This window comes from Batrachochytrium dendrobatidis (assembly GCF_000203795.2).
Source record: "Batrachochytrium dendrobatidis JAM81 unplaced genomic scaffold BATDEscaffold_10, whole genome shotgun sequence".
Taxonomy (NCBI): Eukaryota; Fungi; Chytridiomycota; class Chytridiomycetes; order Rhizophydiales; genus Batrachochytrium; species Batrachochytrium dendrobatidis.
In genome coordinates, this window is record NW_006281108.1 from 675,471 (window position 1) to 687,191 (window position 11,721).

Sequence of the window (11,721 nt, forward strand, 5' to 3'; positions counted from 1 at the left end):
AAAATATAAAGTGAATTCAACGCATTTGAATAAAAAAAAGCAAACTCAAAACACGTGCTATTTATTATAGGGTCTACACCCTAAATAAATGGTGTTTGCAGCCAGGTTGCCAAAAACAGCGTCTGTTGTTTTCTCCCTTCTGACCAACAGGATTGACAAGTGTCCATCAAGCTAGTCATCACTATACCCAGTGTGTCTGCCCACTGAAGACTAAAAGTTTACTGGAAACACTAATAGTTTGTATTATTCAAAAGGAACAGACTTGCGTTCTGTGACTAGCTTCCACATCAAAACTCTGCTTTCAGCAACTCGGCTATAACACAAATCCAACTTGATTTCTGTGTAAGTCTTGTCCGTAACTATGGTTAAAGTGTTTGTTTTTAGTTGGCTGGATAGCATAATGAGAAACAGACTCGCTTTGTTAGACCTCACTGGATTGCATACATTGGTTGCTGCTACGGGTGTCTTGGAAATAAACTGCCAACTAGAACTTGATCTTCGTCAATATAAAACACATGGACTGTATCTAACCCTGTGTATTGTGATTTCATCATAAACAATGCATTTTGAATCTAGTATTGAAAATATAGTAACTTGGATTAGCGAGTTTATCTATTTCCAACTGCACATTCAACTCTGCTCAGTCCTTTTGAATCACATAGTTACATTGCAACTCTAAAATCTTTAGTATTGTTGCTTTTGGTATGCATAGAGGCTTGAGTGATTTGTTTTCAGCAGATTGTTGAGTCTAGCATGTCTGTTTCTACGCAAACCCGTTACTTTTCAAGTTGATTTAATATACTTTGTTGATTCTAGATGTCATTCACCGCTCCACCCATAATCTCTGCCAGTGCTATGACTGGTCAACAATCACAACTATTACACCCTCAACTACCACATCAACAGCTACAACAATCTCTTCAACAGCCTCAGTTAGCAGCCACAGGAATTGATTTAGGTGTTCATCCTTCTGGAATTGTCCCAACACTCCAGTAATATTCTTTTTCATTTTACAATCTAGTATTTACGGACTCTTACAGTACATGTTCTAATCGGTATTTTATTTGATAGAAATATTGTTGCCACGGTAAACTTGGATTGTCGCCTAGATCTTAAAACAATTGCTCTACACGCTCGTAATGCAGAATATAATCCAAAGGTCTCTTTGATTTATTTAGGACATTCTTTTCTATTTTATCTAGATATGGGATGTATGTTTTCTGAATATCGTATATCAATCGTATACTGATATTCAAATGCATTTATTTTGTATTATGAAAAACAATGTGTTTTTGCACACCCGTTGACTGTGGCCCATCTGTATTACAGCGATTTGCGGCTGTTATTATGCGTATTCGTGAGCCCAAAACTACAGCTCTTATCTTTGCATCAGGCAAGATGGTTGTCACAGGTGCCAAGAGTGAGGATAACTCAAAGCTGGCATCCAGAAAATATGCCAGAATCATTCAAAAGCTTGGATTTCAGGCAAAGTTTACTGATTTTAAAATTCAAAATATCGTTGGTTCCTGCGATGTCAAATTCCCTATTCGGCTTGAAGGACTTGCTTATGCCCACGGGCATTTCTCTAGTGTATGTGATGGTCATTGTTTATTTAGTATTAATGTATCAATACTTGTTTGATTGATTCTTTTTATTGCCACGACTTTAGTATGAACCCGAATTGTTTCCTGGCCTAATTTACCGTATGGTCAAACCAAAGATTGTTCTCCTTATTTTTGTATCCGGCAAGATTGTTCTTACTGGTGCAAAAGTCCGAGAAGAAATTTACCAAGCTTTTGAAAGCATTTATCCTGTGCTTACTGGTAAGTTTATTTTGGCTGAATCTGTTCATTTAATTTGAAATTGATTAGAGTTTTTGACATGCACTAATATGTTTATTGCACATGTCATTATTTCTGATTTATCTCGATGACTGTAGAGTTCCGGAAGCCATAGTTTATCTAACCTTCTGAAGCACTTGCTGTTTACTTTAACTGGAACCAAATAAAAATTGGGCATTGTTCCCGTATCCGTTGTTACAATCCACTTGTATGTTTTATCGTATAAATACAAAGTTGATGCAATACATTCTTGTCACTGCAGTTGATGCGAAGATTTGAATTTAAATTATGCGATAATCTGACAGAAACTCAATGACAGACTCGTTTCAAATACTGAAAAATACATCAAAACTTGAGTTGCTGTTTTCCTCATTGTATTACAACTAAGCTTGATTTCCAAGCATTCATCATTACTGCTTACACTCAATGTCTGATCATTCATCCATCAGCCTTCCTGTGTTCACCAAAACTGCTATTAGAAAAAAACGGCCGTATCGGAAAAAGCCAGACGATACAACAGACATCAATGGTATTCAAAGTACTGAAACCAAGGAAACCAAGGACAGCAGCGACGAGGATGAACACTCTAGGTGAGTTGGGTTACTCTTCAAGAATAAACCAAGTTTTTCAATGGGAAAGATGTTGGTTTGGCTTGAACCATGGATACAAATTATGCTATGCTTTATGCCAACCATGTCACTGTATTTCTTTAACGGTTGAGTGTTAGATTGACGTTACAGGAAGCATTGGAACTTCGGAAACTACGGAAACCTAAACCTGGAATATCAGCTGCTAGCCTTGAAACAGGCAAAGTTTCATTACCAAATGGAAAACATGAAGTATCGGTCGAAACGCTCCAAGATCAGGATGATCCTTGGAAACTCAAAAATGGAGGCTTGATAAATATAAGCGATATTCGTGGAAGGTCAGCGTCTTGTTTGTGGATAAGATCGAGTTCAGTGACTGATTTTATGGAATCGCTTTTGGAAACCGTTGTTTTTGGAATTGCAATTTGACCAATATAGAAGCTTTGGTGAAGAAGGATCTGGCACGGGAGGGTTTGAAACAGCTTCTAAAGCAATGGATACAGAGAAGCACATGTACGGTGTTTGTATGGCAAATTGTTTTTATACATTTCGGCATATATTCTCATACATTTTAAACTTGTTATAGGAAAGCATTTATTGAAAAGGAATTAAGGAAACGACGTGGCGATGCTCCCAGCACTACTTCGGATACGTCTCTTCCTTCATTGCGTAAACTGAATGATGAATTGAAGACCGGACCGACTGACTATGACGAAGAACTTTATAGGATTCCAGATGCATTAACGGTATCAATTTAACCCGTCCAACTTTTATTTTTTGATTGTACTTTTTATTCACAGATTTATGTTGTAATTTCTTGAATACATTTCACAAAGATCCCGGTCAAACCCATCAAAGAAGATAACGTTACCTTGTCTACAGGTATGCTCATGTCAATTCCAGAAGTGGATCTGGGAGTAAGGTGGGTGCTTACAATCAAGAATCAGCCATATAACTGTTTCAGCTGAGCTGACATGTTTGAATCTTACAATTGCGTTTCATTCTGCCACGTATTGTTTACCTCTACATGAACTTCAACTAAACAGCAACAAGCTAAAAAACATTGAAGAAACCGAGCAGGCCAAACGAAGTTTGCTGGAAAAGGGACAAAGCATAAAACCTGGCGATGCTGTTTTTGACACGATGCAAAAAACCCGATTCATGTCGACTGAACGATGCAAGTAATTATACTTTAAGATACTTGGTTTTGATCTAGAGTAATTGTTTAACTCATTGTGTGTCATGAATATATAGTCTGGGGAAGTGGTGCACATTCCACCAGAAGTCATGGTGGGAACAACGATAGGAATAACCACCAAAATCATGGTCAAACAGACGGAAATACTACTCACGCTGACAACACATCAAATAGTGGTAAACTATCTAGAAAAATGATGGCTACAGGCAAGTTTTATTATGCAGAATTTGTGATGGCAGGATTGACTCTGTATGGCTCAACTTGCAATAGACTGAATAGCTTAATCATTGTTTGTATGTTGTCTTTAGATATGCTGGTGATGGAGAAATTTAAAAAGCGCATGCGTCGTTGAACTATCTGAAGATTGCTAGTTTTATCTATTGGCTGTCGTATCGCTTGTGATCCAATTATAATGCATAGTATATTGAAATGAAATGAGAAATACCGAATGCCAAACCACTCCTGCATCTTATATGGCTTTAAAAGTTGATGACATGCCCAATCTAATCAGTCTGATATATATATTTATATTCAAAAGACACTATTATGCATGGTGAGTTTGGCAAGAGTATCACGACATAATGCTTCGGTGTGCTCAATAGAATTAAATGCTTCCGCTAATTTTGGTGAAACAATATCAATGGAAACTTCATCAACAATTTCTATCTCTTTTCCCTTGTAGGATCTAAAATTAAAATAAAATTAACATTTCATAATTGGAATCAAGTTTACAATTGTCTTGTGTAAAGTTGATTCAAGCAAAATCCAAGCATATCAATCGACTAAAATTTACCCAATCTTAAAGTGCTTGAATTTTCCAAGAAGTTTGTTTTGAAGATGAAGAGGTATTCCTTGCTGGTGTAGACTCAATGCGTAAATAGAAACATTCAATAGTGTGCGTTTAGTAGAAAACTCGATGATTAGATCGTCCTGAAGCTCTGGCTGGAAGCACTAGATGTTCAACAGTGATTAAAATCAAGATCAAATGTGGAGAAATCATGGCATCAAAATAGTTGGATTGGTCATGCATGAAGATGTCAGTTGATGTTTCTACCTTGGGATCTGGCTCTTTCTGGGGAAAAAGTTGCGATTCAGATGGAGTTTCAAGGTATTCTCTTGCCTTGACAAGATACCGAACGATATTTGAAATGGCCTATATAAATTTTCAAGGTTACTGTTGAATCCTACTCTTCAATTACACAAAAAACAATGGCAATCGGGTTACTACATACATCTTGGAAATGTCGCATATCCAAATCCGTATCATAAACCTCTGTCGCACATGCCAAAAGGTCCATACAAGTTACAAGACAGTTATTGGCCAGTGACATTTGACTCAACACACATGGTTTGCTCTGGTTAATAGAGATTTTAAAAGGACTTGCACGATTGTAGTGTGCAAGCTTGATGGTCAGATCCTAATGACATTAGACTATTAGTCAGATTGTGAAAATCCACGCTCGAGTAGATGTTAAGAATAAACTTACTCCTTTTACGACTGCTGCTCCGTTCATAGTAACAAATCCTTTAACAGCTCCAGAACTAGTTAAAATTTTGTAACCAAAAGCATGTTAGTCGTACTCTAACTAGCATGACTTGACATTTTTACAAGACTGGAAACATTTGATATGCGGTGAATTTATAAATACTATACTTTGAAGATGAAACAACCAATGTTGCTGCAGATCCAGGCGAGTTATTAACTAAAACTGAATTTATAAATGAATGCGATGTGAGTACTAAATATAATCCAGATTGAAATGATCAAAACTGATGCTTGCCTCCATCGACTCCTCCAGAGCATGCATTGATTCCTATCTAGAGTCAAAAGCTACCAAATTAGTCAAGACATAACTGAATGATTTGAAAAGCAAGCTTTTCAAAGATGAATGAGTAGCATCTATCGAGTCTAAAGATGAACCATTAAAACGAGATGATATGGCCAATACGACACCAATTTTGCATGTATTTTTGTGGATAACCAGCAACAGCAAGGGTGAACAATTACAACTTGATGATGAAAGCATTGCCAATACACTTACTTGTAGATTTAAGCGCAGCTCATCAGCCACGATTCGTAGTCTGTCTGAGAACCATTTTCTCTCTTCAGTAAGGTCTACTCGAGGTTGTAACGACATTAACAATATAACAGTTGAAGGCAAACTGACAAAATAATTTACACGACTCGTTGCAGTTGTTCACGTAAAATCAGTTCTTTCAAACTGGTTTGTAATGAGAGCGTTTATTAGAAATCGACTATTTTGATAAAAAGTTTATTCAGAATTCAATTACAAGTTTAATGTTCTATTTTGGTAGTTGTACGCTGAGCAATCAACACGTTTGAAACCAGATTTCATTCATTGTAATCCAGATATTGTTATTCGACTTGTCAAACTTGGTTTCATTCTGCATGAATACGATTGAAATTGCATTGAATTTCCAATCTCAAACCAAGACTGGCTTGTATTGGATATTCCATCTTTACTACAATTATACATCAATGCTACTAGAAGCTATCATAATAATAGTTTCCTTTTATTTAATCTTGGCAATTACTCAAACAATCTGATTATGAGTTCCAGCTCTCTTCCACAGTTTCACGTACTCGTTTGTTGTAATCTTTTCTGGAATCCGAAAACAGTCGAGCAGCTTCAGCATTTGCTGGACTGTTTGGATTAGGATCATGTAACAGGGATTGAATTGAAGTGAGAATTGCAGCTACATCATATGTTGGGGACCTAGTTTAACATGTATGAATGGGGCACGATTAGACAAGTGAATTCAAATTTGAAGTTGCATACCAAGCCATCATACCATCTGTTTTGTAGGATATCCAAGCACAAATCACCATTGGCATATACATTGGGGTGAAACATTCTGCTGACAAACTTGACATGTGGAGGCTTAGTTGGATAGCTCTCTTCAAAAGTCAATACAAGTTTGAATGTCTAAAGTCATACCATTCAAGTATTAGTTGAACATCAAATGTAATCTATTGGTAAAGTTACATACACCGTCTTCAAAAGGAGTGTCTTCCGGACCAAAGATGACTGCATTCCACAGTAACACATTATCCGGACAAGGAGCACCACTGACCCCGTCAGGAGGGTCAGTTTGCAATCGTTTAAAGTCTCTCATTAACCTTCGCTTGGACGGAGTGGACATGACTGAATGGCTTGGTTGATTGCAGTGGAAAACATTCAATTTCCACTGCAATCGACACCCATGGTCATCACGTGCTGACAAGTTAAAATTCACTTTTGCAATTGGCTTGCAACTGCAATGGCACACCGAAAGACTGATGTCGACTTTGATGATGAAGACCAGTACGTTGATGACGGTCCTGCTGATCCTTCTGTGTCTGAACTAGACGCACTTCTTAGTTCAAAGACGACCGATGTTCGCAACTTGCTTTCTCGGTAATCTTGCTACTACTAGCTTGTTCTTGATATCGCACTGCATATCTAGTACTTGGTCAGATCCTTTACTTAGATATGAAACTACTTTGAATTGTTTAGTGGAAATGTTGCTGCTGCTCTTCAGACTGCTTTGAGTAATCCTCCCACTGGAAAGAGCAAAGATGTTGATCCACTCAAGGTAATCTTGCAGTGAGACAGTCAGTGTCTCTTTGTTAATGCTTTTAAACTTGTATTAGGAACGAGCAACACAACTGGTCGTTGAGACTCTAGCTACTGTTAGACCCACAGACATTCCTGCTGTTGTTAAAGAACTTCAACCTGCACATATTGATGTGCTGATGAAGTACTTGTATCGTGGCATGGCTTCGCCTGATTTGTTCAACTCGGCATTGCTGCTTTCATGGCATGAAAAGGTATTCCGTAGTGCTGGAATGACTGTGTTGATGACTCTAACCATGTTCATTTGTCACTGTCAACTAATGGCTTTACACAGGCATACGAAGTTGGCGGACTTGGTTCAATCGTACGTGTCTTGTCCGATGGGCGATCCGTATAAACTTTAATGCTCAACAATAAATGATCAAGCCATCTCAATCCCATTGAGTTGAACCTTAAAATAATACACTTGTGCTCTCGTCATCAAGCATTTGTTTTTGAAAAAAAAGTATTCAATATAATTATTACGATGCATCCCGATCTGACGAATGCAATCCCGACCCATCATCCTCTACAGCCGAAGACTGTCCAGCATCGTCCTCCATGTCTACTGTTGGCTTTTGCTTCTTGCCATCATTTTCTGCCAGATCTGTCTTTCGCTTCTGTGGAATTGCATCCTCAACCTCGTCCACTTCCATCTCTGCTGTATGGGTCTCTTCTTCAGGATCTGCTTCTGCATCATCAGACTGCTTCTTATTTTGCTGTCTTTTTTTGCTTTCCAGTCGTCGACCCTTGACTTGTTTTTGAAACGCTTAATAGGTTGAGATAGTATGAGTACCTTGTATACTTCAACAAGGTCCAAGTAAACCTGAAAGTTATAATGGCTTACCTTGTACACTGGACTGGATTCGATCAAAAAGAACTTCTTGTAGTTCCAAGACTTCCAATGCCTTGTAGATATCAGTAACACCAACAGTCTTGCGACCTGCCTTTTTTGTCACATCATTCGCACTGTTTCAACAAGTTAAACTTGGAATCAAAACAATACAAGTTGAGCAATAAAACATACGTTGCAGTAAGATAGTTGATGAATACAGTGCAACAGCGATTCAAAGCAGACTTGGCATCCTTGTGAACTTTGATGTTTGCTGGAGTCTAGCTCAAGCAATAATCCATAAAACGATCGTGTCAATTCAAAACATGGTTAACAAGTCGTTTGATGGTTCAACGTTACTGCTTACAGATCTTTTGATCACTCTCTGAACAATAGAACGAGGTAGTTCATACTCCTCAATAGACAAGCCTGCAGAGGATGCAGCAGTTCCAAGAAGAGCAGCAGCAGTCACTGAAGGAGTATTGAATCGCTCAGATCCTCCTGCTGCTTCGTCATCGTTGTCATCAACACCATTATGTTCTGGAACAGGTGAGCTGTATCTATCCACAGAGTCATCATCATTGATTACTGATTGATGGCTATTACTGTCTTTTTCGATAGGAGCAGCGGCTGGTTCAGTCAAGATCATGTTGATGTCGAGTTGAAGATTTAAAATTAAAAAAGTCCGATCAAATCACAACACACCCTCAGGAAAAAAGAAACAAGCCATACAAGCCAAGAGTTTATATAAAAGCAGTTCATACTGACAATACTATAACTAGATGAACTGCGACTGTCTCTTACTAGCAACTCGAGCCTTTCGAGTCGTTTACTTTCATGAACGAATTTCTATTCAACGCGCTTAAAATGATTTGGCAACTTTCCCAATTATCGATATTACCAATCATCATGAATTCGACTACCTCTCTCGCTCATGAATATCTTGCTCTGGACCAAAATCCAGTTACTCACGCTGAGATCAAAGGACTTTTGGATTCTGCAAATCATGATAAGCTGCAGAAGCTGCTTTCTACTCGCATTGCGTTTGGAACTGCTGGTACTATTTTAATGGTTGATTAGACTACTTTTGGTATTTATAATAACATTGAATTTTGTAGGACTCCGTGCTGAAATGGGTGGTGGTTACTCCCGTATGAATGAACTCACTGTCATTCAAGCCTCACAAGTAAGTATTCAAACCTCATTCTAATGTCTTGATCCTTGTCATGAATCCAATGGTCAAGAATGCTTTGGAATCAACTATAACAGGCTGGGGTTCAAGCACATCACATGATGTACTGCCATTTAGCTTTTGCTTGTCAGGGATGTTCATCTAGTCTTGACAATCTCGTTCCAAACAAATCAATTTGACTTTAGGGCGTCTGCGCTTACTATCTCGACACTGTGCCTGATTTCAAATCAAAAGGTGTTGTCATTGGTCACGATCACAGACACAATTCGGATGCGTTTGCTAGGTACCTTTAATCTTGTACATGATTTTGTAGTAATTCTAGTCAGATACCGTACTCATTCGTTACATATAGGCTTACGGCTGCAGTCTTTGCCAGCAAGGGAATTAAAGTGTACTATTACAGAGATTTAGTGCACACACCCATGGTTCCATTTGGTGTTACTTCTTTGGGTGCTGGATGCGGTATCATGATCACTGCTTCCCACAACCCTAAACAGGACAATGGCTACAAACTGTATGCTGGAAATGGATGCCAAATCATCAGTCCTCATGATTCTTTGATTGCTGAACAAATTCTGTACGTATTGATGAGTTTTTATTGATCGTGGTCTCCAATTATAAAAACTCATGCGTGTTATTTAGACTCAATCTTAAACCCTGGACCTGGGATTACGAGTTGATCAACACGAGTTCTTTAGTGACTGACCCAATCAATGAAATGTATCCTGCCTATTTTGCCAAGCTCAAGTCGCTCTCTGTTTTCCAGTATGGATTCTTGCTTGATGGGTTCAATTTAATCTGAATGTATCATGAAATAATTGACACGATTCTTTACATTGAATGACTGCAATAGCGAAAAAAATGCTATCCAGAATGTCAAATTCTGCTATACTGCCATGCATGGCGTTGGTCTGACCCCTGCTTTGAAAGTGTTTGAGGCGTTTGGTCTCTCTCCATTTGTGCAAACAGCTGAGCAAGTCAATCCAGATCCTGAATTTCCTACCGTTGCGTATCCTAATCCCGAAGAGGGGAAAGGTGCACTGGTGAGTTGATTTTCACATTCAGTTCTTGGTTTGAATCTTGAAAATGGGTTACCATCATAATACTAACGTTACAAACATCAATCTACTTTTTCAATTGTTTAGACTCTTGCAATGCAAACCGCAGACAAAAACGGTGCTACAGTTATTTTTGCCAACGACCCTGATGCTGATCGTCTTGCCATTGCCGAAAAAAAACCAAATGGCGAATGGCATATCTTCAATGGAAATGAAATTGGTGTGATTCTTGCCACTTTGGTGCTTGAATCTCTTCGCATATCCGGTAAGTAGATTATCATGCTGTGGTGGTTTAGAAGTGGTGATTCTAAACTATTTACGATGGATTACGTGTAGGTGGAGCGAAACGCCCCTTGGCAATGCTTACCACTACGGTCTCCATGCATATGCTAAAACAGGTCGCCAAGCAAGAAGGTTTCCAGTTTGAAGAAACCTTGACGGGATTCAAATGGCTTGGTAACCGTGCAATCGATCTTGAGAAAAAAGGATTTCAAGTCGCATTTGCGTACGAGGAAGCCATTGGATTCATGGTTGGAGATGCTGTGAGAGATAAAGATGGTGTGAGCGCGCTTGGCGTGGTTGCTGAGTGGGCCAATCATCTTGCTACAAAAGGACAAACTCTTCATGGTTATTTACTATCCTTATACGAAAAGTAGGCAATTTCAACACCTTACTGCTTTTGTGTTACCGAGCTTCTATATTCTAACACCACACTTTTATTGTAGGTATGGCTACTTTACATCAAACAATGGTTACTTTATTTGCCACGAACAGTCTGTCATCAATTCTCTTTTTGATGATATTCGTTATGGCAAAGAACGTAAATCCGCCGAGGTATGAGCATTGCTTGTTTTTATTAGATTGATCATTTTGTTGGCAGAGTACCGTCATAACACTTTTTATTTGATGCATACATATATTTAGGCCGGATCACCTTACAAATACGCTTTGCAGTATCCAACAACCATTGGTGGATCAAAGGTTTGCTGGGTGCGTGATTTAACAATTGGCTATGATACAGCCCAGGCGGATAAAAAGCCCACTCTGCCAGTTTCTTCCTCTGCTCAGATGTTGACACTCGAGTAAGTTTCTAGTTTATATATGTAATGGTACACATACTGACTTGTTTGATAAATGTAAACAAGATTGGAGAACGGAGCGTTGATTACATTAAGAACTTCGGGAACTGAGCCCAAGATCAAATACTATACTGAACTCCGAGCATCCACACTTGCACAGGCCACCAAAGATCTTCAAATAGTCGTTGACAGCATGATTGAAATTTGTTTGCGTCCCAAGGAGCACAAACTTGTTTAGAGCTTACACTCGACTGTTTTGAATTGACGGATTTTTTCAGATTTGCTTTTTGAAATAAAGGGTTGTTGACTCTAGGTTT

General features: G+C 38.6%; 7 protein-coding genes across 7 annotated transcripts; 4 read left to right on the top strand and 3 right to left on the bottom strand.

The window, feature by feature from the left end:
* Positions 1-855: 855 nt before the first annotated feature.
* BATDEDRAFT_90475 (Tata-Box binding protein ytbp) lies at positions 856-1,991 on the top strand (the record flags this gene model as incomplete). The annotated part of the gene is made up of 5 exons (XM_006680813.1): positions 856-992; positions 1,072-1,159; positions 1,330-1,590; positions 1,670-1,823; positions 1,940-1,991. The coding sequence occupies 5 exons, from the start codon at positions 856-858 to the stop codon at positions 1,954-1,956; spliced, it is 657 nt and encodes a 218-aa protein (XP_006680876.1). The 3' UTR covers positions 1,957-1,991.
* Positions 1,992-2,267: 276 nt separating this feature from the next.
* On the top strand, positions 2,268-3,613 carry BATDEDRAFT_26637 (uncharacterized protein; the record flags this gene model as incomplete). Its single annotated transcript, XM_006680657.1, has 6 exons — positions 2,268-2,431; positions 2,569-2,766; positions 2,867-2,941; positions 3,015-3,174; positions 3,265-3,350; positions 3,475-3,613. 6 exons carry the CDS (start codon positions 2,268-2,270, stop codon positions 3,611-3,613), a joined length of 822 nt encoding a protein of 273 aa, XP_006680720.1.
* A 544-nt stretch (positions 3,614-4,157) lies between these two features.
* Positions 4,158-5,140, bottom strand: BATDEDRAFT_26638 (uncharacterized protein; the record flags this gene model as incomplete). Its single annotated transcript, XM_006680658.1, has 5 exons — positions 4,158-4,311; positions 4,420-4,577; positions 4,681-4,779; positions 4,859-5,044; positions 5,114-5,140. 5 exons carry the CDS (start codon positions 5,138-5,140, stop codon positions 4,158-4,160), a joined length of 624 nt encoding a protein of 207 aa, XP_006680721.1.
* A 1,055-nt stretch (positions 5,141-6,195) lies between these two features.
* Positions 6,196-6,791, bottom strand: BATDEDRAFT_30465 (E2 ubiquitin-conjugating protein RAD6; the record flags this gene model as incomplete). The annotated part of the gene is made up of 3 exons (XM_006680694.1): positions 6,196-6,364; positions 6,441-6,574; positions 6,639-6,791. 3 exons carry the CDS (start codon positions 6,789-6,791, stop codon positions 6,196-6,198), a joined length of 456 nt encoding a protein of 151 aa, XP_006680757.1.
* Positions 6,792-6,908: 117 nt separating this feature from the next.
* On the top strand, positions 6,909-7,601 carry BATDEDRAFT_26639 (uncharacterized protein; the record flags this gene model as incomplete). Its single annotated transcript, XM_006680659.1, has 4 exons — positions 6,909-7,045; positions 7,145-7,223; positions 7,282-7,458; positions 7,539-7,601. 4 exons carry the CDS (start codon positions 6,909-6,911, stop codon positions 7,599-7,601), a joined length of 456 nt encoding a protein of 151 aa, XP_006680722.1.
* Positions 7,602-7,725: 124 nt separating this feature from the next.
* Positions 7,726-8,724, bottom strand: BATDEDRAFT_90476 (uncharacterized protein; the record flags this gene model as incomplete). The annotated part of the gene is made up of 4 exons (XM_006680890.1): positions 7,726-8,012; positions 8,091-8,212; positions 8,271-8,356; positions 8,443-8,724. The coding sequence occupies 4 exons, from the start codon at positions 8,722-8,724 to the stop codon at positions 7,726-7,728; spliced, it is 777 nt and encodes a 258-aa protein (XP_006680953.1).
* A 252-nt stretch (positions 8,725-8,976) lies between these two features.
* BATDEDRAFT_35697 (uncharacterized protein) lies at positions 8,977-11,715 on the top strand. The gene is made up of 11 exons (XM_006680728.1): positions 8,977-9,132; positions 9,194-9,261; positions 9,453-9,550; positions 9,620-9,844; positions 9,910-10,032; positions 10,121-10,310; positions 10,413-10,590; positions 10,662-10,977; positions 11,051-11,159; positions 11,250-11,407; positions 11,471-11,715. The coding sequence occupies exons 1-11, from the start codon at positions 8,985-8,987 to the stop codon at positions 11,640-11,642; spliced, it is 1,785 nt and encodes a 594-aa protein (XP_006680791.1). The 5' UTR covers positions 8,977-8,984; the 3' UTR covers positions 11,643-11,715.
* The last annotated feature ends 6 nt before the right edge of the window (positions 11,716-11,721 follow it).